The sequence below is a fragment of the Equus caballus genome, chromosome 20 (genome assembly GCF_041296265.1).
Source record: "Equus caballus isolate H_3958 breed thoroughbred chromosome 20, TB-T2T, whole genome shotgun sequence".
Classification (NCBI taxonomy): Eukaryota; Metazoa; Chordata; class Mammalia; order Perissodactyla; family Equidae; genus Equus; species Equus caballus.
Window position 1 is genome coordinate 53,622,365 of NC_091703.1, and position 25,721 is coordinate 53,648,085.

The 25,721-nt window shown below is 49.2% G+C and overlaps 1 protein-coding gene across 1 annotated transcript in view; it reads right to left on the reverse strand.

Annotated features, from left to right (window-relative positions):
- The window catches only part of TRAM2 (translocation associated membrane protein 2), a 76,287-nt gene extending 54,463 nt beyond the window's left edge, over positions 1-21,824 (reverse strand). The window contains exon 1 of the mRNA XM_001499006.6: positions 21,526-21,824. Coding sequence (XP_001499056.2) covers positions 21,526-21,645 — 120 coding nt within the window. The 5' untranslated portion in view covers positions 21,646-21,824. The remainder of the gene's footprint in view (positions 1-21,525) is intronic.
- Positions 21,825-25,721: the final 3,897 nt, after the last annotated feature.

Consider the following 25,721-nt stretch of genomic DNA (forward strand, 5'->3'; position numbering starts at 1 on the left):
CTCCTGTGACACTCACACCTACTTCCCTACTCAGATCTGTCTCCTCCAGGAGGTCCTGCATCTTTACCTGAACGGCATCATCAACTCCCACTGGCATGCCAAACTTTGCATCTTTACTCCCAAAGCGGTGCCCTGGAGACATCTCAGAATTTGCCCGCGTCCCAGGCTGCAGTCAAGGACTCCCTTTAGGGCCACCAGTTGTCTTCTTCCCTTATTATGTTATTAAATCTGTTATTTCCACTCACGGCGCTACGAACGGGCTTCACACCCTCATCTCTCACCAGCCTGCGGAAGAGGATGCTACCTGGATCCTCTGCCTCGGGACTCAACCTCCCTCCCTCTCCTCCCACCATCTAGACAGAACAGCCATGCCGTACGCAACATACACAACACACAGCCCCTTCACGGCTCCCCACAGCCTACAGGATAACGCCTAACTCTTTGACATTCCTGAACCTCCTTCCCTCTCCATCCTTGATGATCACAACTCCCCACACAAACCCAGTACAACAGCCCTGGGTGTCCTTAAGAATATTCTAGAACATTATTGCATGAAATACTCTCCAAAGTCAACAAATTAGTTTGGCGCAGATATACAATACTCATTACCACTATATTAAAGGCTCTGACAAGTCCTGCAGTAAAGAAACTTGTTGAACCTAGCATTTCCCAAGTCTATCTAGCCCAGGAACTTTCTGAAGCATTGAATTTATGAACTGCCTTCTTCAATTCTCTGGACACCTTTTCTTGCCTGGAACGCCCGCCCTCTGTTCTGCCTTCCATTTGTGTCTCTGCCTTGACTTTCCTTCGAAGGCCAGCCCTGGCGTCGCCTCCTCTGGCAGTCTCCCCCATCCTACCATCAGCACCCATGCAGCTTCCTTCCTTCCCTCGCACCTGCTGCCTGTACCTCCTTGTTGAGAGGTGGGAGAGCACAACAGCCAAGAGCCTGATTTTGAATTCAGAAAGATCTGTGTCAAAATCCGGATTCTGCCCTCACCGCCTCTGAGATGGGGTCGTTCTGCTTGTTCGTGTAGAGAGGGAAGGGAATGGATTAAAGAGGACTGTTGAGGGGGTCAGTGGGATCAGAAGGTCAAGTCTCCCACAAGGCCTGACACATCACGGTATTCAGTTACAATGAGCCACTTTTCTTCTTTGTTATCATTGCTAAGTCATTTATCATTTTCTGTGTATCTTCTAGACAGGAAGCCTCTGGAAGCCCTAGGAATAAGCTCTGTCCCTTCTTCCGCCCCTCCCCCTACATAAATCTGACTTAACCATCATGTGTTGATAAGGCAAACCCACCAACAGCTCGGCCTCGCCCCCCCCAGCAGGTAAACACACACCTTGGGCAGGAACAGAGTCACCACCCTCATCTGTCAGCAGAGGCTGTGGGTGCAAAGACTCAAGGCGGACAAATCCTAATACTACACAGAACCCCTGAACGTTGCCATCCTGCCCTGCCCACTCCCAATTGTTTGCTAACCACACCTCAGAAGGCTGCAGAGGCCCTCGGAAACCAAAGCGAATAGGCCTCACTCCAAAGTGGCCCGGGTGGCCCATTTCCACAGCCCCACAACTGGGCTACAGTGGGCTGCCTCACTGGGGCTTAAACTTTAAATTTTCAATTGCTGTTTTTAAAAGCTTAGATTTTCACCACATTTCATTCATGTGACTTGCTCAGTTAATATCTGGAACTGAGAAGTTTCATTTCCGCTTCTAGTCAACCCTGACTTGTGTTCTTCTTGATGCTTTCGTATAGACTTCCCCGAATGGTTTAAAATACCCCCATGTCACCCTCTGGGTGGCTCTTCAAAAGCCTTCTGCAAAGCAAACCTTTTATTTATAGTAGGTGGGAAGACATCTCTAGGATTAAGGTTCCGGGCTTATCTTTACAGCATCCCCCCGCTGCTCTGCTGAGCCCCCTGCCCCTGCTCACTCTCTCCCCCTACACCCCAATTTCCACTCCATGCTCCCACTTCTCTCCCTCCCTTTCTCCATTCACCTTTCCTGCTCCCCAGGCAACAGGCTCTGTCACTAATCCAAACTTTCCATCTTTCCATTTCCAAAATGACAACAGCTTTAACGTGCCTTTTCTGATCACCAAAATGATATACATTTCGTTGAAAAATACATACAGGAATAGATACAAGCATAGAAAAAAAATAAGTTACCTGAAATACTACCACACAGAGAAAACGACTGATTATAATGACAATTATCCTCATAGATATCTTTTTATAAAAATAAAACAAATAAAAATTAGAGAAAAAAGGCCCATATCAATATGGCATGCTGCAGTCTGCTTTTTAAAAGAAACACAACCATATGCTTTGGACATCATTTATGACATTGCATATTGATTTCTGTCACCATTTAAATTGATCTAACCAATCCCTTACGGTAGGCATTTAGGAACAAACTTATCTTTTAAAAATGCTAACATCTCAAAATATTTGAATACAATACCGAGTGGAAAAAAAAAACCAAGAATTTGGTCTGCGTATTTTTATTACAGTCATGAAAAACCATAGCATCGTGGCATAAGAATAGAGTAGAAATTGAATTAATTGTGCTAAGTGGAGGAGCTCAAGGAAATCTATTTACAAAAGTGGTATCCAAAGAGCAAAGAAAGCCTTTCAACAAAAATAATTTGTAAAAAGCAAAATCCCCATTATTTAAAAAAAAATAATGGTATGATAGGTCACACCTCCATATAAAATATTTCAAGCGGCTGATCTCCACTTAATTTAACCTCCTAGATTTCTGGCCAGCGGGAAAAGGAGACAGCAGTCCGGAAGCCATGAGATCTCTGAGAAAGGGAAAAGATGAGGGGCAATTCTGGAGCTTGAGGCACCTGAGGGAGGGGAATTCGTGGGGAGAACCATGAACCCAGGGCGCAGGCTCAGAGCCCAGCAAGGAGAAGCCTCAGCAGACGGACTCAGCGGGCACATTTCTTGACAGTCTTGGTGGCCCATCATGTCAGGCAGTAATGTTTGAGTGTCCAAAGACACGTCCAGTGTGGATGGATGCACGAGGATGTACAGACTCTACATAACTACAATATGAAAATGAGAGGTGTAGAAAAGTGGCTGCCTAATGATGGTGGCAATAGTCACGGAATTAATTAATATTCATGAATCACTTAAACAACTGAATCCTTACTTGATATCAGGACCTGTAAAGATGCTGTGCCTGCATTATTGGCTCACTTGATCCTTCCAAAAACTCAATGAGGTAGGCACAATTATGTTCACTGCCATTTTACTGACAAAAAAACTGGGGCGCAGTTAAGTAACTTCATCAAGTTATCCAGAGAAGTGAAGGAGCCAGGGAAGAATCAGGCAGTTTGAATTCAAAGCCTGCACTCCCAACCTGTACACACTCCACAGGGTTGACGAGCCCAGCCCTATTCGGTAAGACGAAATGCAGATCCAGGGTACACGTCCAGATGGCCGGGGCAACGGCGCCTGGAACCCCTGCGCTCCATCTATCAGGGAAGGAGGGCCTGAGAGCTAAGCATCATCATAAACCTCCTTCTCTGTAAGGAGCTCCAGGCACCACACAGAAATGCCATGAGTGTCTTTTCACTTTCAAGAGGTCTCCGTGGAAATACACAAAACCAAACGCGATGTGGAGCCAGTCCTCTCCAATCTGTTTAGTTTTACACGTGCCCCTAGTCTGGGACTTCGGCCACGTCATCATGGTCATTTTTTAGAAGTAAAATGGAGAAAAGGCACTTAGGAATAATCCCAGAAACCATTCTTGGAGGAAGCTGAGCTTGCAAGCTGAAGGACAGTATATTTAGCTAAAACATGACAGGGGGAAGGTCTGGGATACTATATTTGGGCAAACCATTGATTTGGGGTTTGGTGAAGTTCTGGCTCTGGCAGTGGCACCCTTCTCCCACCCTGCCCCGCCCCCACCCCAGGCCACATGGACTCGGCTCTCACACAGGCAAAATCCAAGGACTTCTCCCCAGGGCTCTGGAGAGCAGAGGTGGCATGACTCCAGGGAGCGACAGGGTGAGAAACAATCAGCAAGCAGCCAGCAGGGAGCCAAAAATAAGCCTGGAGAGGAGCCCGAAGCACCGGGTGGTAATGTGTCCCATCCCGAGGTGCAGAAGCCCCCCAAGGATCCAGTCCCGTAAGGAGCACCTCACAACTCTGGCCACACTAAACTGTAACCAGGGCTTTCTTACCCATCTTCCTCATTAGCCTGAGCAGGGAGTTCATCTCAATCATCCCCATGTCCCAGGCACCCTCAATTAGTCCGTGCTCAACAACTGTTTGTGGAATGAATTTAAAAGAGTTCTGGAGATTGGCTGCACAACAATGTGGATGTACTTATTACCAAACCGTACACTTAAAAAATGGTTAAGATACTAAATTTTATGTTGCATATATTTTACCACAATTTAAAAAAGCAAAACAATAATAGCACATCTTACAGGAAAAAAAGGTGGTGACACTCAGAAACTTCCAGTACTCACTGTATGAAATTTGGTGGAGCGTGGGTTGAATAATTTGAGTGTAAGAAGTATGCGGTGGGTTTAATTAGGTAACTGTTATCAACAGTGAATGAAGATTTACTGCAACGAAGAGTCACAGCCTTTAGAGCTGGCACTCTCATTTATTAAAGGAGAGAGACAGAGGGCTGTTCATGCACCCGCCTTCACCCACGCTTCCTTACAGAATGGGAAGGTGGCGTTTTGCAAAGTGACATCTGTGGCATGTTCCTAAATACTGTGTGAAAGACATGGTCAGAAAGTCTGAGAAATGTTGGTCGCCACTTTAACAAGTGTATATGATACGTGAATCTCCAAGAAAGAGGGCACGGTACCAAGAGTTTCACACACCCCTGTGACCAACCTCCCCACCTCCCATGGCCACCCCCAGGGATTTCAACAGCCTGGAACTCGGGAAACCTCAGGGTAAGAGATGACGGGTTACCTGGCTGTGTGACAGACGCTGGCTGTGTGATCTTGGGCAAGTTTCTTGAATTCTATAGGCCTCAGTCTCCTTCCCTCTAAAACGGAGTACAGGACCTGGACTCTGCAGCCAGAGGGATGGGCTCTGAATTGTGGGGAAGGACATTTACGGCCCCTGGGAGCCTGGTCAGGTTACTCAGTCTTTCTAAACCTCAGTGCTCTCATCTGTAAAATTGGAGTAACCACAGCATCTGCCCCATGGGGTGACAGTGAGGACTGAATGAGAGAATTTGGGTCAAGTGCTCATGACAGTACTTGGCACAAGGTAAGCACTCCAGACCTTTCTTTGACTCAAGAAACTGTGAAGTGCTGGATAAATGTCACCATCCTTTAAGGACCGAGCCAAGCTTCTTTCATGAAGCTTCACTGATGGCCAGAACCTCAAAGCTCTCTCAGCCCTGGGGTTACACCGTTTGTAAGACCACTATATCAGCACGGATTTATTTGGCATTTATTTAGTCAAATGCTGACATGTAGTGTTATAGCCAACAGTGATATGTACTGTTTCAGATATAAGTCTTATCTCAGGTCCCTTTTTTTCCAAAATAGAATTGGGGGAAGTTAAATGAATTTAAAAGCTATACATACCTACTGTAAGAAAATTGTAAAAGGAGAGCATATTACACTGAAAGCTAAAGTCTTGCATAACCTACCTTCTAGAGACATAATCGATGTTGACAGTCTGCTGTGCTCTTTGCAGATTTTGCGTGTGCGTATATAAACAGAAGTTTTTTATTAAAATGGGCTCATTCTGTACGTACTAATCTACAACGTATTTTTTTCCTGAGACATCAGTCCATGTCAATACATAAAGATCGCCCTTATCCTCTTTTAAAGTTCTAGAGTATTCCATGGTATGGCTATACCATAGTTTACTTAATCAGTTCAATATAGATGGATATTTGGGTTGTTTCAAATGAATGATGACCTTAGAACAAGAGCTGTGTCCTGTGTATTCTGTCATTGCCATAGAGTTAGCATAGCACACACAGTAAGAACTCAGTAAATTCTGTTGTGCAAACTCTGACAATATTTGCCTCTGAATCACAGCTGACTATTGGGACAGAGTCTATCAGACACAGCTCTCAAGAGCCAGCACTGCTGTGTGAAGCCTGGATAATAATGAGCAATATTCACAATGCTGGCGCTGAGATATAACTTCCAGATCAAAACAACAAACTGTTCAGTATAGTTTCAGTGCTGGTTCCTGTTCCATATTAAAATTTCCAGCAATTCTACTCCTAGGTATATATCCAAGAGAAATGAAAATATTATGGCCCCACAAAAACTTGTACATGAATGTTCATAGCAGCATTATTCATGTAGTATGGTAAAAAAAACCCAAATGTCCATCAACTAGCGAGTGGATAAACGAAATGTGGTATTTGCATACAGTGGAATATTACTGAGTCATAAAAAGGAACGCGGTACTCATCCATGCTACAAGAGGGATGACCCTTGAAAACATTATGCTAAGTGAAAGAGGGCAATCACAAAAGACCACATATTATATGATTCCACTTACATAAAATGTCCAGAATAGGCAAATCCAAACAGACAGAAAGTAGATTAGTGGTTGGCAGGCGTAGGAGTGATGGGAAGTGACTGTTATTTGGTTTCTTTGGGACATGATGAAAATGTTCTGGAATTAGATAATGGTGATAGTTGCAAAACATGGTAAATATACTAAAAGCCACTGAACTGTACACTTTAAATGGTGAATCTTAGGATAGATGAATTATATCTCAATTAAAGACGCAAAAAAATTCTTTGAAAACTGGCTATCAGTTGGTAATTCTACTTTACCACTTATTTACAGAAAGAATATTACAGGAGAACCAACAGAATGCCAAGCCTTGTGCTGGGTACTGGAGACACCACGGTGAGCAGGACCATCTGCTGCCCTGGAGGAGGCAGTGGAGAGTGACGAGGCCACACCCTGTAGAGGCGGGGGCACTAAAAACCGTGATATGCTACAAGACATGCCTGTATAGGTACAAAATGACATGCCCACCAAGATATTCACTGCAGCGTTGTTTATAAGAGCAAAAGATTGGAAACAACTCAAGTGTCCATCAAAAGGGGACTGCTCAAATGGATTACACTGAACCTGCACAACGGCTGCCTACGCAACCTCAGACACGAATGAGAAAATTCTATGTGTGCTGACGTGGAAAGATCTCTGGGATATTTTGTTAACCAAAGAAGGCAAGGTGCGAACAGTGCAGATAATACACTTCGCTTTGCATAAGGAAGGGAGCTGGAATATACACACACACGTAAAATCTATCATACATTTATAGCTGCTTGTATTGGCATAAATAAGCCCAGGAAGGATACATAAAAATAAATAAAACTGGTTACTTGGGGGCAGCGGAGGAGAGCTGCATGAGTAGAGGTGGGGGAGGGACACTGCTCAATGGATTCCTTTGTATATGTTTTTGACTTTTGAACAATGTGACTGTATTGCCAAATATCACCTATTCAAAAAACTTTTTTAAGCTTTAAAGGACTAAGATTCTAGGTTCTCTATCAGTGCGCAGGTGCTGAAGTCACCAGCATCCCTAAGGTGCTCATAAGCATCTCTCACGAGTTACTGAGAAGCCAGAAGGAACAGCATGGATGGAAAAGCTGCAGACGACCAGCAGCAGCAGAAGGCAACTCAAGACACACGCGATGCTGCACATGCGCTGGACCATCTGCGATCAGTGCACATCAACCATGCGTCAGGTAGAGGAGTGCCGGGGAGACAGACAACGTGCAGCAACCCTTCCTCTCAGGGGCTCAGAGCAAGTCAAGGTCCTGGCCGCACCCCACCGCCCAGGACCTTCCTAGTACAAATATGATCATGTCCCTCCCGCGCCTGGAAATCTTCAATGGCTCCCTATTACCCAAGCTGAGGAGCAAATTCAAGTTTTGAATAGGGGCCTCCACTGCCTGAACCCTGCCTGCCAGTCCAGACTTATCTTCCATCACTTCCTTCCTTAACTGCTGCCCCCCAACTTTGGCAACACAGAGCCACCCGCCACACACACCGCCCCCACCACTGCCCCCACATCTCTGTTCTTTACACAGGTCCTCTTGCTGCCTGGAACACCCTCTCCCCAGCATGTCTGCCTGGCCAATGTCCCTCAGCCCTCAAGGCCCAGACGGAACTTCTCCTTTTTCAGATCAACTGTCCCTCATCCTCCCAGGGGGGTTATGCTCCCTTCCCTGACTCTCACACTGCACCTCATACACACAAGGACAGCAATGACACTGTCACCTCCCTGAGGACTCTTGGCTCCGCGATGGCAGAATCTTCACCTTTTCATCTTTTATCCTGGCCCCGAGAACAGTGCTTGGCAGAAAGCAGATGCTCAGTCTAAGTCTGGCTGAGTGAATAAACAAGAGACACAGAGGCGGGCAGAAAGGAGCAATGCCCTCTATCAGGGAAGAGGGCCAGGGAAGCGTTCTGAGCAGGTGGTCTCTGTGCGACATCAGAGGTAGGCACTGAAGGAGAAGTAGGAGTAAGACAGGGGCAAAGAGAAGATGGGGGCGGGGGGATGCATGAACAAAAGCAGGGAGGCAGGAAAGAGGAGGGAATATTCAGGAACCACAGGTGTGTGGTTTGCCATGAGGGTCAGGGCAGAGGCGGGGCCTGAGTGAGGAGCAGAGGAGGTGGAGGACAAAGGCTGGTCAGGTTTCGGAGGAGCCTTGAAGGCTGTGGTAAGCAGCTCAGACTCCAGGTGGGCACCATGGCAGGCGTGTAAGTAAGGGAGACCCACAATGGACTCCTTGTTTGAGGCCAAGCAGTGGCAGCTGTGTGGAAGAAGGACCAGAGGGCAGACAAGACAAGAGGCTGAGGACCAAGTTAGGACCCACTGTTACATTTCAGGTGAGAGATGTCAAGGGTCTGAGCTAAGGCCACAGAGCAGTAAGGGCAAGGGGGCCATGGGGACAATTCAGGAGGTAAAACTGACGGGACTTAGGGAGCAGATGTGGGGGACGAGGTAAGGGAGAAGTGACGACTGTGGGTTTTTGTTTTCTTTCCATCTTCTGGAGACGATGTAAACTACAGTCACTCATGGGGGTACAGGGTGTTTAACGAAATCGTGGGGGGATCACCAACAGGCCTTGGTAGGAAGACCCCCAGGTGTTCAACTAGGGAACTAGAAATGAGACCGTGGGAAAATCTCATTGCATGTTTCCAGGGGTCTGGCGAAGGTTTAGAGATAGAACGCACATGACGGATCAGCTAGGCCTCATTTTGTCAAGCTCACTTCACAGAATTATTTACTGACACCCGCCAGGTCTTCCCTGACAAATATGGGCAGACTCAGTACAGACGGAGGGCTGGAGAACTCGGTGAGGGAAGCTACACACAGGCCACGCCCACATTCCCCGGTCTGCCAATCAACGCCCCATGTGCCTCCCGCCACCACCTATCCCTAGAAAAGCCTCCCCAAAAGAAGTGTGTGTCCCACCTCCCTCCACCAACCCCACCTCAAACACTGGAACAAAACCAGCTTCCTTAGGTAAGGCCACAGAACTCGAATGCAAGCCTCTTCACGGCTTCTTTAGCTAAAAAAAATAAAAGGTGGAGGAAAAAGATGTTCCATGCAGCTGAAACCCTACTTTTAAAAAATCAGAAATCACATGAGATGCAAAACTACCTTTTTAATAAGTCCAAAGGACACTTCAGTGATAAAGTCATGCAAAGGCAACACAAGACAGAAAAACAGAATGACAGTCATGTTCAAGGGCAGCCCCGCATCGCCGTGCGCCTCGAGTTACAACCAGATCTGAGGAGAAGCTGTTTCTCTCTCCCAGCTCTAACTGTCCTCGCCTGCCCCACACAACAGCCCAGCCACTTGAGTGTCACACAGAGCGCATGTGGAAGGAGAGCTGGGAGGGAGGGGCCCTGCCGTTCCAGGAGTCTCTGAATCCACACTAGAGAGTCCAGGTGTGGGGGTCCCGGGGAGGACTTCCTGGCTGGGGGTGGAGACTGAAATTTCGGGGGGCAGGGGGCAGTTCTCATGTGGATCAGAGCCACAGCCTTCTGACCAGACTGCTCATCTCCAATCTCACCCTCCAGGCAGTCTCCAGAGCTAACTCCTCATGTCAGTGTCCTGCCCAGAGCTCCTCAAAGGCTCCCCACTACCTCCAGGATAAAGTCTCAACTCCTTGGCATGACCTACAAGGCACTCCATGATCTGGTCCCTCCTCCCCTCTTTGCTCCACCTCCAGAGCATCCTAGGACACGAGCCAGATGCTCCACACCAGCCCCAGGCCCTCTTCACCTCTGTGCCTTCACAAGGATGAGCTGATCCCTCTGTCTAGTGCCCCCCCCATTCTGTTCTCTCCCTGGCCTTACCCAGCATCCACTCACCCCTATTGTGGGCTAGGAGCCCCTCCTCCATGTTCCCAAAGCACCCCTCTAGCAGACCGTTACTTAGTGAACACCACTGTGTGCTGGATACAGAAGACCAAGATGGCAGCTCAACTGGAGACTCATCATCAAGTACTTGTTTCCTTTTACCTGTCTCCCTTACTAGATGGTAAGGTTGTTCCCTGCAATTGGGGAATGTGTCCTTTTCCCGTGTTCCCAGCATCTAGAACTACGCCTCACACAAAAGCACTGTTCACTCAATGTCTGTAGAATGAAGGGGCAAGAGATTAGAACCAGCTTAGGCCAGACTCACATCCCTTGGGCCATGTAAGCAACGACCCCACCAGTGGGACCCAGAGACCAACAACGTTGGTCAAGTTACACTTCGCTACAAGCCGCAGGCTAACGGTGTGGTAAGTGTCCAATGACAATCTGACAAGGCCACAGCTGTCATGCCTGGAGTATCTGGACCCAAGAAGCTCAAGAACAGTAGCTGAGAAGCGTCTCCTTCTCCAAAAATGACCACAGTACAGCAAGTCGTGTCAACAAATACATTAGCCAGCTTCCATTTCAGATTTCAGTGTCTTGCACAGAGAAGGTGTATGTAATGAATGACTAAAAAAGAAAGAAAGAAAATTGAAACGCCAGGTAGTGAATAGTTTTGAATGAAGACGTTTCCCAGGGTGGATGATAAGAATGTCAAAAGTGTTTCTTTCACATTTCTTGATTAATAAAGAGCCCTGTATAGCAGACCAACTTTGCCTTTTATTTCAGTGCTATAAAACTGGCTTGCCAGAAATGTCTGGGGCTGAATCATTTTGCACAGTCAAATTTTCCATATTGCTAAAGATTTACGTATTGAAATTTTAATCACTGTGGATGGAAATCTTTCTAAAATCTTTCTGAGTATATTGCATATCCTCTACTTTTTCATGAAACTACTGGTAATCGTTATGATCAAGTACTGCACTAGTCTGTCATAATAACCTCAAAACTGACGGAAGCTGTTTGTTCTAAACGACATTCTAAACCACACCAGGTATTCATGTCCTTTTTTCATTTCTTATGACATTTTAGTATTTAATAATGGATAGGGGCCAGCCCCATGGCCGAGTGGTTAAGTTCACACATTCCACTTCGGCGGCCCAGGGTTTCACTGGTTGGGATCCTGGGTGCGGGCATGGTACGGCTCGTCAGGCCATGCTGATGCAGCACCCCACATGCCACAACTAGAAGGACCCATAGCTAAAATATACAACTATGTACTGGTGTTAGCTCAGGTGCCAATCTTAAAAAAAAAAAAAGAAAATAATAATAATAATGATGATGGATAGCCCTCCCAGCTGTCAGCCACCCCCCCAACCCCAGCCACTTCTCCCATTTAACTTATTCTTTCTTCTGTCATCTTGGCAACCAGACAACCAAGCTTCACATAACTGTATGTAAAGCAAGTATAGGTAGGCTTTGAGCAATGGCCTGAGGGACCAGCCCAGGCATGGCGTACACAGCATCAGGGTGCCGTCCTGCAAGTGGAGGGCCATCAGTGGGCAGCTCTGGGACCTCCCCTGCATCCTCCTTCTCAGCTATGTTCCAAATGGATGGGGCAGCCACAAAGGGGAGTTCCACATAGTCGAGGTATCACCCTAACGCTTTTCAAATGTAACGACAATAGGCAACACGTACTGAGTTCTTAGCCCATACCAGATCTTCTTCTATGTGCCGTATTTGTATTAACAGAAATGTTAATCTAACATTTCTAATGCTCCCAATAACTCTATGACATATTACTATCCCATTTTACTGATGAGGAAACTGAGGCACAGAGATGTTAAATAATTTACCAAGATGACACTGCTAGGACACAGAAAACCAGAATACAAACTCAGGCAGTCAGCTCCCGGCCAGGACCTCAGCCGATGCAATCTCTGGCCTCTAACGGTCCCCTAACAGACCACACCACAAGGATCCCTTATTACGTATTACCACAAAAACAAAAAAACAAAAACTCAGAAAGCAAGTGTAGACCAGCACTACCCAAGAGAATTTTCTGAGATGATCAAAATGTTCTAGATCTGCCCTACCAAGCCCTTGAAACGCGGCTAGTGTGAATGAGGAATCGAATTTTTAATCTCATTTCATTTTAATGAATTTACATTTAAAAAGACAAACGTGGCTAGGAGTGACCTAACGGATGGCACAGGTGTAGACTAGTTTTGGTGAGTCAAATACTGTGCTATTTCAAACAGTACATATGATGGATAACTCCTACTTGAAACCAGACTTCAGAATAATGTAATTAGCACTGATGCCTCTCCTCACACCATCTTCTCACCCCAGTACTGTTTTTAACCCATTCTCATAACTTTGAGGAAGACAGCATGCCACGCCGTCAGAGTAACTGAGGAGGGCTTCCAAATGAAGTAGGAGCTTGTAGAAATAACGGTATTAGTCGGCCAGGCAAAACGGTAAGAGCACTGGTGGGGGGTGTGGGGTGGGGGGTGGCAGATCAGAGGTCAGGCTTCAGACACTAGGCTTACCCTATTGATCTGAAAAAAAAATAAGCCACAGATGAGTGAATCTGTGTATGCAATGAACATATCACTGAATATGAAAACACACTCAAGCCCAGGGCCCCAGACCACTTCAGAGGACTGGAATGATAAGACCTGACTCGACAGAGCAGAAGGCATGGGCCATTCTGTGCAGGGCAGTGACCTTTCCTTGCTCCTCCCAGGTCCCATGGTGGGCCTTGAAGACATCTTGTCTTGGCCCTGACGTGACAATCTTAAACCAAGCCTTCCCCCTACCCGCACCCCAGAAGATTCCTTTCTAATATATGGATTTTCTCCATCCCCACCACTGGTTCCACTAAGCTGTATTATCTGTCAAACCCAAATTTAGGCTAGAACCTGACTTCAACTCAAATAAGAAATGAAACCAAGATTAGAAATTGCACCACTAACCAAATGGAAGTGCAACTGTATTCTGACTAACCCTAAACCAATACGGCTGGGAGGATGTTGCCTCCTCCCCTCTCGTCCCAATTTCTGACTGGCAGCTTAAGTTTTATACACATTTTCCAGCCCTGTTCTGCATAACATGTTAAGAAGGCAAGACTGAGCCCGAGGACGGTTGACACCTTCAGGAAGCAAGGGGGGCCCAGGTCGGTGCTCGTGGGGGCCACACAGCTATTTAGTGGCAGAGCCCAGGAAAGAATCCGGGCCCCCAGGTCCTCACCCCTTCCACCACGCACCTCCTTTCCCAGGCCACAACTCACGCCTCCAGAACTCTGGAAGAGGAGCACGTGTTCACACTTCATGCCAAACCAGAGACCAAACTGCAACTAACAACAAAACAAATAAGCTATCGACCATTCCTTTCCACTTCCACATCGCTCTCCCAAACAAGAGTCACAAAATCCATACAAACAGGTTACTCCTTGCCCATCGAGGTCAAAAACTGACCCAGTCCAAAGCTAGGCTACAAATTAAACACCCTCTCAACTCCACAAGCGTTGGGTCTGAAAAGTTCAATTCTGCTCCAAGCTCAGAGGAATTCTCAGCAGGAAACCAGGCATTGTGAAGCGGGCCCTGCGATTTCCTGCAGGTCTCCAGGAGTTGCTGGAGGGAAAGGCCTGTTTATCCTGGGACTGCCCCTCCAGGTCAGGAGCCCCCAGGCTGCTCTGAACCTCCGGGAAAGGAACTGATAATACATCCCCATGCCGGGCACCTCTCCACCTAAAGCCACATTCTCACTGACTCTCAGCGCTGCCTTTTGGCAGATTCCGGCACTGCCGCAGGCACACAGAGCAGACTGCAAACACTTGCAGAGGGACTAGCAGGATCCTGGGCTCCTCAAAGCCAGGTGGGGTGGTCAACAGGGGAAGCAGGGGCATGTTTGCAAAAATTACATCTTTACGCTTTGTGGCAGGTAGACACACACTTCCCCCTACCCAAAAGCTACAGAAGTCTTCATAATGATGGTGGGTTGCCAAAAAGTCTCTTTTTAAAATTCTCTGTAAAAAGATTCTCCACACCTTTATAATAAAGATGAAGGAACAAATTGATTAAGCTAATAATACTCTGCCCTTGGAAAACTCGGGAGCTTTACTAAGAAACCCTCTCCCTACGGGGCAACTGAGGCTCCAAAGATTATGTCCTTCTCACCCCAGGTATAATCACTACCCCCACCAACCCAAAAGGAACATCACAGACCATGTTGGAGTTTGATGGCAAAAATCTTAAGAAACCATATCAAAGAGTTTTCCTTAACCTCAACCACAGTTTCAAGGAGTAATGGCCTCCTAGTGCTAGAACTCATACCTGCACACAAACACGTAAACACACACACACACCCCCCCACTGCCTTTGGTCAGCTCACTTATTCGTAAAGCTGTAAAGCACACGAGTACCAGCTGTGCCTCACAAGATGGCTAGGAGTGGCCACCACTCTCGCCCTTTGACTTCTGACAACCCCACCCTCAAGGTGTTAGGTCTCAGTTCAATAAAGCACCCCCTCCACCAATAGTAATGGCTGGAAGTTGAGGCCCCACAGTCTGTGAGCCTGGAAGACGCAGCTGCCACTTACATCAAGTGCAAGTTCTGCCTCCCATCCACAAATAGTCTATCAACTTTAAGCTACTGCACTGTGACCTCTGTGAGGACAGGGACCCAACCTTATTCAGCTGCATTCCCAGAGCTCACACAGGCACACAGCAGGCACTCAATAAACAGCTGCCAAATAAATGAGCACAGCACGCTTAAGACAGACAGACCCATTTCAAGGCTTCTCCACATACACTGGCATCCAAAGGTAGCATCTAGAACTCCAGGGGGCAGATGTGTAGAAAATGCACTGGATTTGAGTCAGAAGATGTGGACTCAAGCCCCAAGTTTGCCAAAACTTCACTCCACTGTTCTGGAAAAATCTCCCAACCTCTAGGGCTCTTATTTTCCTCTCCTATAAACACAGTAGATGCCTTGAGGTTTCCCTTTAGCCCTTAAACTTGTAAACTGCAAAGAAAAGATGTGCCCTTGAGCTCCAGCCACAGTATTAACCTGATGGCGAGGGCAGTGACAATCTAACAGCCACAGGCAGCTCTTCTCACAGGTTTAACAGCAGGTAAAGCCTCTGTCCATTAGCCTGTGCTCACACGAGTCACACATTTGGGTCCCTTCCTACAAGGGAGATGCAAATTTCTATGATTGTTCCTGGCAGAAAAGCCTCCACGTGGAACAATGACCTGCAGACATTACTTCCAGGTAATAAACAGATGCCACTGAGACAAAGACAAATAAAACAGCCGGTGGCGGCATCCTGTAGACACCCTGTTCGTGGAAGCCCCGGGGCTGAGCCGTAATGTGAGCCAGACGGTGCTGAATTCTTATTTTGGCTCCGTCTCTAGCTCGGAGCGGATGGTCCTTGGCCAAGTCTCTCCTCTGGAAGCCAGGCTCTGGATGGGTATGACAACCCCCATAAACCATCCAGATTACAGGGTGAGGCGAGCGAGGCATTTCACAGATGGGACGTGCTGCCAACCCCTCCAGACGAGTGAGGGAAGCTGTCGAGAGGCAACGTGGCTCAGAGCAGCACCTCACCCGACCGTGGGCTCCCACAAACTTGCTGGAGGGCTCCAGAAGCCTCAGAGCCCCGCAACCCGCAATCTGGCTCCATTTCCTCTGCTGAAAAGCAAGGAAAGCCATGTGAACCGACATTGTCCAGAAGATCTGCTTGCAAAGCTCTTTAAACCACACAGTTAACTTGCAATGTTAACCAGTTGTGACTAAGTTAGGTTTGGTTCTCTTCCACTGCGGGACATTTCAGACAGTGGAGGTAAAGCAGGCAAAGCCATAGACCGTGTACAGACACAGGTCTGCTCCTGAAATGAGAAGGGCTCTGACAGGAGCCACGTCAATAGTTTTACTGTCTTCTTTTGCTTTTTTTCCCCCTTCCTTAACCATTAGGTACCAACAGATACCAGATACACAGAGCTGGATAAAAAGGTTAAGAGATAGTATCAGCCAAGTTTCCCACCAAAGCCTGCTAATGGTGCTCTCGCTGATTAGAAAGCCCTGCTGTAGTTTGGGAACTCTAATCCCGTCTTATCAACCCTCTGGCTTCGTCATTTATCAGGGTGGGAACGAGAGGTACGTCAGCTGGGCCACAGAGTGATTTCTGGGGCCCCTACCACGATGGAGCAGATCAAAAAGGAGCTCATGCCTGCCAGAGGGAAGTCTGCACCATGGCAACACATGTTCCTCCACAAACAGCCAGGACTAAGGCGCTCTGTTGCGACCGGTCTGAACAGTGCCCCCAAGAAACGAGAGCTGGAGGGTTGAGACATCAGAGGGAGCGAGAGAAAAGTGGCCCCTACTTAGCTTGCAGCCGTTCCCTCCTCCACACAGCTGACACGGCAGCACAAGACTCGCCCATGTTCTAATACGATGGATGTCGAGGAGAAAACAGATGCTGTCCATTGAGCGCCTCCCTGGGGAAAGTGGGGCTCAACACAGAGCGATCACCCCCTTTGGAGAGCAGCCAGCCAGCACTGAGGAACCTGGGGAGAGGTCTCATGGCAAAACATGTCACATCTGAAAGGAAATATAGCAGGGGAGCCCAAGGAGCCAGTCTGATGGTGAACAGGTCCTCAGAGACCCTACAAAGAAGCCAGGAACAGTGGTCCTCAGCGTGGTTCTTGAGACCACAGATTAAGTGTCTGTGCGCCAGGCACAGTGTGGGGCATTTCTACAGGGATCAGTCTTCACCCTGCAGTTAGGCTTAAAACTCACTAACTGATCAACGCCACCTTTCTGCGTACGACATTTTTGCCAAGGAAAGGAACAGGGATAACCAATGCACCCTTACACCCTACAGGATAGGGTTATGCGTGAGGCTTGACCAGGAGAAAAACCAGCTCCAAATTTCTGCTCTGTTGTCAGATCACTGAGCAATGCGTGCAGAATCCAACCACAGAACAAGGGAACCCAAGAGACTAAAGGACCCTTCTCGGTTTCCCCTGACTAATTTCTCTAGAACTGATGGACCACGTGAGATGCTGGAGAGGAAGATGCATAAAGTCAGGAACTGTAAAAGCTAGTAAAGGAATGTCTTTAAAACCACATTAGAAGTTAGTGGAAGAGAGACAACCTGCATCCACAGATGCACATTTGTGCCGTTTACACACCTCTTTGTATTAACACAATCTCAGCAGAACTGTTTTGTAACACTAATATTAAGAGTCAGGACCAGCAGCTTCATTTCAGGCTACAGGTATGTCCGGAAGGATGTGAACTGGTGCCACGGAACCCAAGTACTCACAGGTTGTGACGCACTGGGATCCCATTGTATAAGCTGCCAACACATCATCCTGACAAGTCAATCACGGAGCCAGGAACAGGGAAGAAGGTAATTCCTGGAGAAAAGGCAGCTCTACCATATCTGCCTCCGAAACAATTAAAAAGCAAAAACCAGCCACTACCCAAAAACTCCTCTAGGTCCTAAACCCTCAAGTCATCACAGACCAAAGAGAAACCAAACTTACAAATGGGCCCAGAATTGTAGAAGCATTTCCTTGCTGCAAGCCAGCAGAGCCTTCCACGAGCTTTAAAACAAACAAAAAAGTTTCTGTCTCGAAAGGACATTTTAGAGGTAACGTATAATTGCTCCTGTCGGTTCGATGCTCCCCCTTTTTCTCCTTCTCTGTTGGCTAATGAGAGTTTTCCTCTTCCCCTGCCCGTTTCAGTTTGAAACGTGGCACTGAATGGGACACTGGAGAGCGAAGAGAAAGGGGAGGGAGAAGGCTGCTTTCAAATCTGACACACATGCCCCAAACGGGCAACACACACATCGACTGGCCGCCCACACCCTGAAGGAAGGTCTGGCTGGGCTCCACCTAAGACAGGGCTGAAGGATAAACTGTGGAGGAGAAACTCCCCCTTGCACCACCTCTCCGGAAAGCAGAGTTAAGAAAGAGAAAGCTGGAAGGGAAGGAGGGGGAAAATAAAGCTCCACATTCCTGACATTTTTTAGCCAAGTGCTGTGGCCGCACAGAACAGCTCTATTCCAAACAGCCTGCGAGACGGAAAGAAAACCTGGGTCCAGGGAGAAGTATCTGGCCCCTGCCTTGGAAATGGGAGGAGGAACTTTAGGATGGCCCAAAACTAAACCAAAAGGAGGAGGGAGGGGCCCCCTTTCATGTGTGTTCCCAAAAGGAAGTGGTCCCAAGGGAAGGAATTTGGAGTCATCATCTCCCAGGGGACAGAACTGGAGTCCTGGGGTCCCTCAGGGGGAAACGAAAGCCCCTCTGAAGGCTGGCCATCTGACGAGTGTGGCTTGAGGAAGGGGCACCAGTTAGGATGCAAGGGCTGTAGCTGCTTGGGGTGAGGGGAGAGGGCCCAATGAACAGGGCAGGGGACCCCGGACAGACAGACGGAGGAGTGGCCAGGAGAGTGGCTCTGTGTGGGAAGAATTCTAATGGAGCTTTCCTGACTCCCGCTTCTGAATGAAGGAATCCTAGCCCTGCCCAAGTTAGAAACCCAAGAGCCTGCCGGCCTCTCTCCTTGCCTCCCCCTTCCCTCTCCGCCTCCTTCTGTCCTCACTTCCAGGAAAAAGTGTGTTAAGTGCAGGACTGCCCCCCACATGCCTCCCTACACACACATACATACACACCACACCTCCAGGGAGAACCCAGAAGACCCCAAGTCATATCTAGTGAGTCCTGCGCTGGGTTAAGAAGCCCCTCCACCCCCAGCTTTCCTCCAACTGTGCAGGTGGCCACATGTGTTGCTCTGAGGTCTCCAGAAGTAACTGAGCTGTTTCTACTCTCATTCAGTAGGGAGGGCAGAACTCCAAAGGCCTGAGTTCCCCCAAAATACCAACTCTGTGGAGGGTCAATTGGTGGGTACAGACCAGGAGGACCTACTATGTGCCTAACACAGCAGAACACGTGTCCTTCATCAGAGAGGTTTGGGCACGGCCCTCTTTCTCCCACACCAGCACACATCACACCGACAATCCCACAACACGCATCTTGGAGAGGAGACAACCTGGTAAGCACGGCCACTGCAGGTCTAAGGCTCTTCAGGAGGAGGGAGCCTGCCGGCCTTCCAGCCAGCTCCCCTCCACACTCCCACTCCAGTCCCAGGAGGGGGAAGAGGGCAGGCCGTCGTTTTGGTTGTTTTTTCTACCTTGGGTCTTTATCTTCTGTCAGGTCCTGGGAGGAAGGGCTCCACGCACCTTTCAACTCCCACCAAGCTCCAAGTATAACGCATCGGCCTTTCCAAAAGACTGGAGGAAGGGAGGGAGGGAGGGACCAAGCCCAAACACTAGGCAGCTCTTTCTGAGCAAAGATGAAGCAGGTACAGCCACAAACCTTAACAGATGCCAGAAGGGCAGCAGAGAGAGCCATAAGGCTGGGCAAGAGACTTCGCTGGCTGCGAGCGAGCGTGTGGCTGTGAGGTCTACAGCTGTCACGTGTGTCTTTCCAACCACACCCTCCAAGACTGGTGACACGGCACTGGGAGGCCTCTTAGAATGGAGGGCAGCAAACAGATACTGAGGGTGTTGGCTGGACAAAACTAACTCCTAGTTCGTTAAGCCTTTATGACGATCAATAATAACAAAGCAGGGGACAGTTTTCACATTTGTGGGATCTGTTGCGGCTTTTGTTGCTGACATGATCTCAGTTAAACCTTAGAATAACGCTGTGGGGAAGACAGGTTTTACTAAACTCTTTAATGATGGGGAAACTGAGGCTGCAGTCAGTTTTTGCGTCAGACTAGTGACAGAGCAGGGCCTGGGACACAGGGCCAATCCTACTGACAAAGCCCTTTCAAAGGCACCCTGAGAGCTGTCTGGCTTCCAAGAAGGAAGACGGAGTGAAGAAAAGGGGCGCGCACAAAAGGTGCAGCGCAGACCCCGCTGCCAGTCCCAGGTCTACCTCCTACAGACCCTGCAGCCCAGCCAAGGACACGTTTGCACATCCAACTGACTGGGCCCCTGCAAGAATGCTGCCAGTTTGAGGGCAGCTGCACCAGCCAAGGAGGAGACAGAGGGACACAAGGAGGAGCAATTAGCCAGGCTAGGAATCCTCCATCCCCAAGCAGTTCATAAATGGTTACAGCTTCCTAAGCCATCCCTGAGAACGCAGATAAGCAGCCCAACCAGAGGGAGGACAAGGCGTTACCTCCCAGGGGACCAGCTGAGAGTGAGGGGAGTGTCACTCACCTATCTCACTTTTGAGATAAGATATACCACAGCAAGCCCCATACCCAGTTTCCTCCAGTTCTTCCCATTTTGCATATCACGTTTTCTCGCTGGTTCTCCACAGTAGGGACTCCTTTCCATCGGCCCCCTTGGATCATGACCCCCTGTTCTCTGAGGCCCACACCAGCGCTGCTGTCGGGGAGACCCCATCCTCTTCCTCCACCCCGAGGCGACGGGAGAATCACCTTTCCCCCCAAAGCAGAGGGTATCCATGTCCCTCTCCTTGCCGCTGTACCGGGGAGAGCTCTGCGTCCACCACAGACGCCTCTAAAGGGACAGTCCACACAGTGATAAAGGGGATATGAAAACCGGCCTTCTGGGCAAGAGTGGAAAAAAAGGGAGGCAGGAGGACGGCCGAAGAGCACAGCTGGGTCGGGCTGGGGCCACACGTGAACACCCAGCCCGGCCCAGAGTGGAGGATGCAAAAGGCCCAGACAACCGGGCGGGAGGTGGAAAAGGGTCGGGGTCCTTCCCACTGGAAAAGCCCAGAAGACCTGGCAGCCACCGCTTGGGAGGAGAGTTGTGCAATGACTGCGGGTCTGGGAGTCTCCGGGCTTGGCTCCCGGACACCAGAAAGGAAACCCCAGTCGTTGGGCCAGGGTGGCAGCGCTGCGGTTGGTTCGAGGCCAGGCTGAGGATTCAGGGCTGCAGAGAGAGCGAGCTGCAGCGGACGGCGGCTGCCCAAGGGGGCGGCAGAGCGGGACCCGGCTGGCAGGGCGCGGAGCGGGGGCAGTGTCGGGGCTGACGAGGAGGCCAAAGGGGGGAGAGTGCACAAAGCCGGGACTGCACCTAACGTCCGAGGCAGCCAGGCGGCCCGGCTCCGACGAGGCCCCCGGGGACCTGCAGGGGTGAGGCAGGCGGGCGGCGCGCGGGAGGGCGCACTCCCCTCCCCAGCCTCGCTCACCTCGAACATCAGCCCGATGAGGACGCAGAGCACCAGGCAGAAGCCGATGTCCGCATGGTTGTGGATGACGAACTCCTGGCTGAAGAGCGGGTAACTTTTCGTCCTCCTGCGGAAAGCCATGGCAGCGGGCGCGCAGCGGCCGGCCGGGCCCGCACCCTGCGCTCTCCAGCCGCCGCGCAAACTTCTCCAGCCCCGGCCCGGTCCGCCCGCGCCGGCCCGCCGCCACTCGCCCGCTCGCCCGCCCGCCGGCCCAGCGCCCAACAACTTCTGGGGCCCGCCCCCTTCCTCCGCCCGCCCCGCCCCCGGCCCGCCGCCCGGAACCGCCCCCGGCCGCAGCCCCCTCCCCGCGCCGCCCTCGGCGCGCCGGGCCCGCAAGCCCCGCCCCCGCGCGCTTAACCCTCGCGCCGCCGGGGCCGCGCGGGGGCGGGGCGCAGGGCGGGCGGGGCCGCGCGCGGCCGGGAGCCCCGAGCCCCGAGCCCCACGCCCCACCGCGTGCGCGCGCGCTGCGGCCGGGTCGCCTCCCGCGCCGAGGAAGCAGGCCGCGGGGCCGCCGCCCGGCCTGGCCCGGCCCGGACAGGAAGTGGGCCCGCGCTTCCACTCCTCGGCGTCCGCTCCTTCCTCTGCGGGAAGGAAGGGCCCGGGAGGCCGCGGCCGGCCGGGGCGGGGGTGGCCGGGCCGCCGGATCTTCCCGGGGCTTCGGGCGGTGGCCGGGGGGCCGGGAGCGGCGCAGGTTCGGGGGAGGGAGGGCGGCTGCAGGCGGCCTTGTCGCCGGCCACAGCGCCCTGCACGGCTGCGAAATGAATGGACGGCTCGCCGAGCATTGATGAGAGCTCCCATGGTTCGGATTGCTTGGCGTCTGCGGCAAACGAACAAAAAAGACCCTGCCCTGGGGGGGCCTGCGTTCCAAAGGGGGACTGGATGCGGGGCGCAGTTTAAATTAGTTTTACACGACTCACCCAATTGATCTAGCGGTGGCGGAATAAGCACTAGAAGAAGAAAGGGACGTTCTCATTGAAAGTTTCTGTTTAATATTAAGTTTTAAAAGTACTTCTGGAAAAGGACAAAACGTCTTTCAGTAAATTAATTTATCTTAGCAAATATTGGGTTTAATCCTACCAGTAATGAGGGAGTCGACTAATCATTTCTAGAGGTACAGAAATACGAAATGAACTACTTAATTCCCATTCCCTTTTTTATTAGGTCCGCAGTTATTTCTCTTTTAAGTAAATATGATTTCTTAAAAATGGCACAATGTGTGAAATGAGATTGAGACTGGACTTATTTGGAGTTCCTAGATAAATTTACTTCTTAAGTATCTTGACTGTTCAGTATTTAGCATACAATCTTTGGTCTTTAATTCCTTTATCTGACTCAAGGAAGTGGGAGAGTGATGCCTATGTTGGACTAAACCTCACTTAACTTCAAGACTGACCTTTCTTAAAGTTGGACCTTAGTTTTGTCAGGAATATAAAGATCAAGAACTCCGGAGCGTCTCAGTTTTCCGTCTGTGGAAACGTGTTCAGCTTTTCAAACTACAGCCACATCTATGCGTGGGAACCCTATGAAACTGGTTGCCTTATAGGTCAAAACTGGAATACCAGCATTCCAGATGGTTCAACCTAGTAGCTGCCCTGTGTTTCCCTATGACCATTTGTAGATGGTTTTGTGGTGGTGTGTTGCAAAAGGTAGGGTATTGTCAACCTTTTAACATTAAGAGTTTATGCTGAGAATCCTGGGAAATAGTGACGTATTATACCCTGCACTTTTATAAATGAGAAACCGGGAGCAGAGGGAATGGCTTTGACAGTGCTCGTACTGCTGACTGCCAGCTCTGGGCCTTTTCAAATGAATTGAACAATTAGGTATAACATTCTTAGATGTGTAGTTTGGTATTCCAACACCTTGAAACCCCATGGAGGAAGTACTAGATGCCTACTTTAGTCATCAAAGCTATCTCTAAGTTCTGGTTTCAAAACCATCTTCAATCCCGAATGGAGCTCTTCTGGAGCCTTTCTCATCAAATCAGTGATGGAGTCCTAGGAAGTCTTACCTCAGAATCTCTCCCACTGACTCCCACCCCCGAGGTTCTTCACCTGGCCCACACTAATTGTCCATGGATCTCCCTGCCTCAAATACCTCCCCCTTGAATGAGTCAATCCCTTAGAGGCGTCTCTTAAGCACGTACCAAGTACCAAACACTGTGCCCTGTTACTGGAGACAGAAAGATAAGACAACCTGTGTGTGGTGGTTTTAAATTATGTCTTCAAATTCTTTGATACTCCTCTCTTCAGCCATAAAAGGCATTTTGGTTTTCTCCTTTCTCTCTGTCTTGCATCACTCGCTCTGGTGGAAGCCAACTGCCATGTTGTGAGGATACTCAAGTGGCCTGATGGACAGTCCACACGGCAAGGAACCAGGGCCTCCTGCCAACAACCAGCACTAACTTGCCAGGCTTGTGAGTGAGTCGCCATGCAAGCACATCCTCTGGCCCCAGTCAAGCCTTCAGATGACACAGCCCAGGATGACCTCTTGACTGCAACCTCATGAGAGACCCTGAGCCGGAACCAGGCAAATTCCTAACCCACAACAGCTGTGAGATAACACACGTTTGCTGTTTTAAGCCACTAAATCTTGCCATTTGTTATGCAGCAAGAGGTAACTAGGAAGCCTGCTGGAGCTTACAATCTTTTAGGAGAGACAGAGGCTTCGTTACAATTTGGTATGATGATGGTGACTCTAAGAACAACTTGAAATATATACGCTGTGAGTGCAAAGGACAGGAAACTTAATTCTGTCTGGGGGAGAGGGAAGACAATATTTGGGTTGGGCTTTGTCTAGTAGGATTTTACTGACAGAAAATGCAGAAGAGGAGCAGGAGGTGGATTTTGGAAAGTTAAGATGGAACTGGATTATAATGGGTTTTGAATGTCGTGATGAAGAACTGTGACTTTCAGTGTATACGTGTATCAAATCATCATGTTATACACTCTACATATCTTACAAGTTTGTGTGTCAATTATACCTCAATAAGGCTGAAAAAACATTTTTTAAAAAGAATTGTGACTTTATTTTTCAAACAATGCCAAGGAATGGGAAGTTTTTAAGCATGACCAAATCAGTCTTTAGAGAGAGAACTATCAGGAATAGAAAAGATCATTTTGATTTAAATAGAGTGGTGTCAGGAGAACCACCAGAGAAACTATTATGACAGCCCAGTAAAGAAATGAAGCACTTCTCAAAGAATAGTGGCAATAAGAATAAAAGAGAGGTGAATTATTTCAGAGACATTTCAAGGGTTAATTAACTGGATTTGTTGAGTGCTTTCATGTAAGAGGAAAAGGAGTTGGAGGAGTCAAAACTTTAAGCTAGGATGACATAAAGGACGGTGGGGTCATTAAAAAAATGTATGGCACAACAGAGAAAGAGGAGGCATAAGAGAGGAGAAGATGGCCTCTGCGTTGAACAAACTGGATTTGAGGAGTCATGGGACATCCAAATGTACACCTCAACAGGACAGTTGGAAACTGTTGGATTGGATATAGGGAGGGAAAACCAGAATTCAGGGTGTTTGTGGTTCATCTGCACTGGGACTGTTGAAGCCATGAGGTTAAGGAAGTGTTCGCGGAAGAGTGTGCTGAGTGAGAAAAAGCCCAAGGTCGGTGGAGTCCTAGGGAGCCCCAACACTGAGAAGGGAGGGGGAAAGGAAAGGAAAGGGGGTGGAGGAGGCCACGACACACGCCTTTCAGGGGGGAGGTTCAACCAGGCAGGATGAGAAGAGATGGAGCCCTGGGTGCTGGCATTGTGCCATTGAGAGCCCACTCTTAACTGAACGTGGAAGTGGGCTTACCAGAGTGTAGAAGATGAGAAGAGGACGGGAGAGATTTGGTAAGAAAAAGGGGAATGGATGGTGTTCTGGGGGATATAAAGAATCTAAGGAAGGATCTTTAAGTTTATTGATCTTTGAAATTGGAACATGTTTGGAGACAGGGAGGAAACACTCAGGAGAGAGACAGAGAAATCCTGAAAATCCTAGAACTGTGGGAGGTCCTTGCTGAAACTAAGGAGGAGACTACAGGGCCGTTCCCACAGCAGGAGGAAGAAGGGAAACTCAGAGGCTGGGGCAAGGACCTAAGAATGGTGATAGCTAGTTACGGCTGGAGGTGGAGGAGATAATAACCTCTCGCGCTCATGCTGCA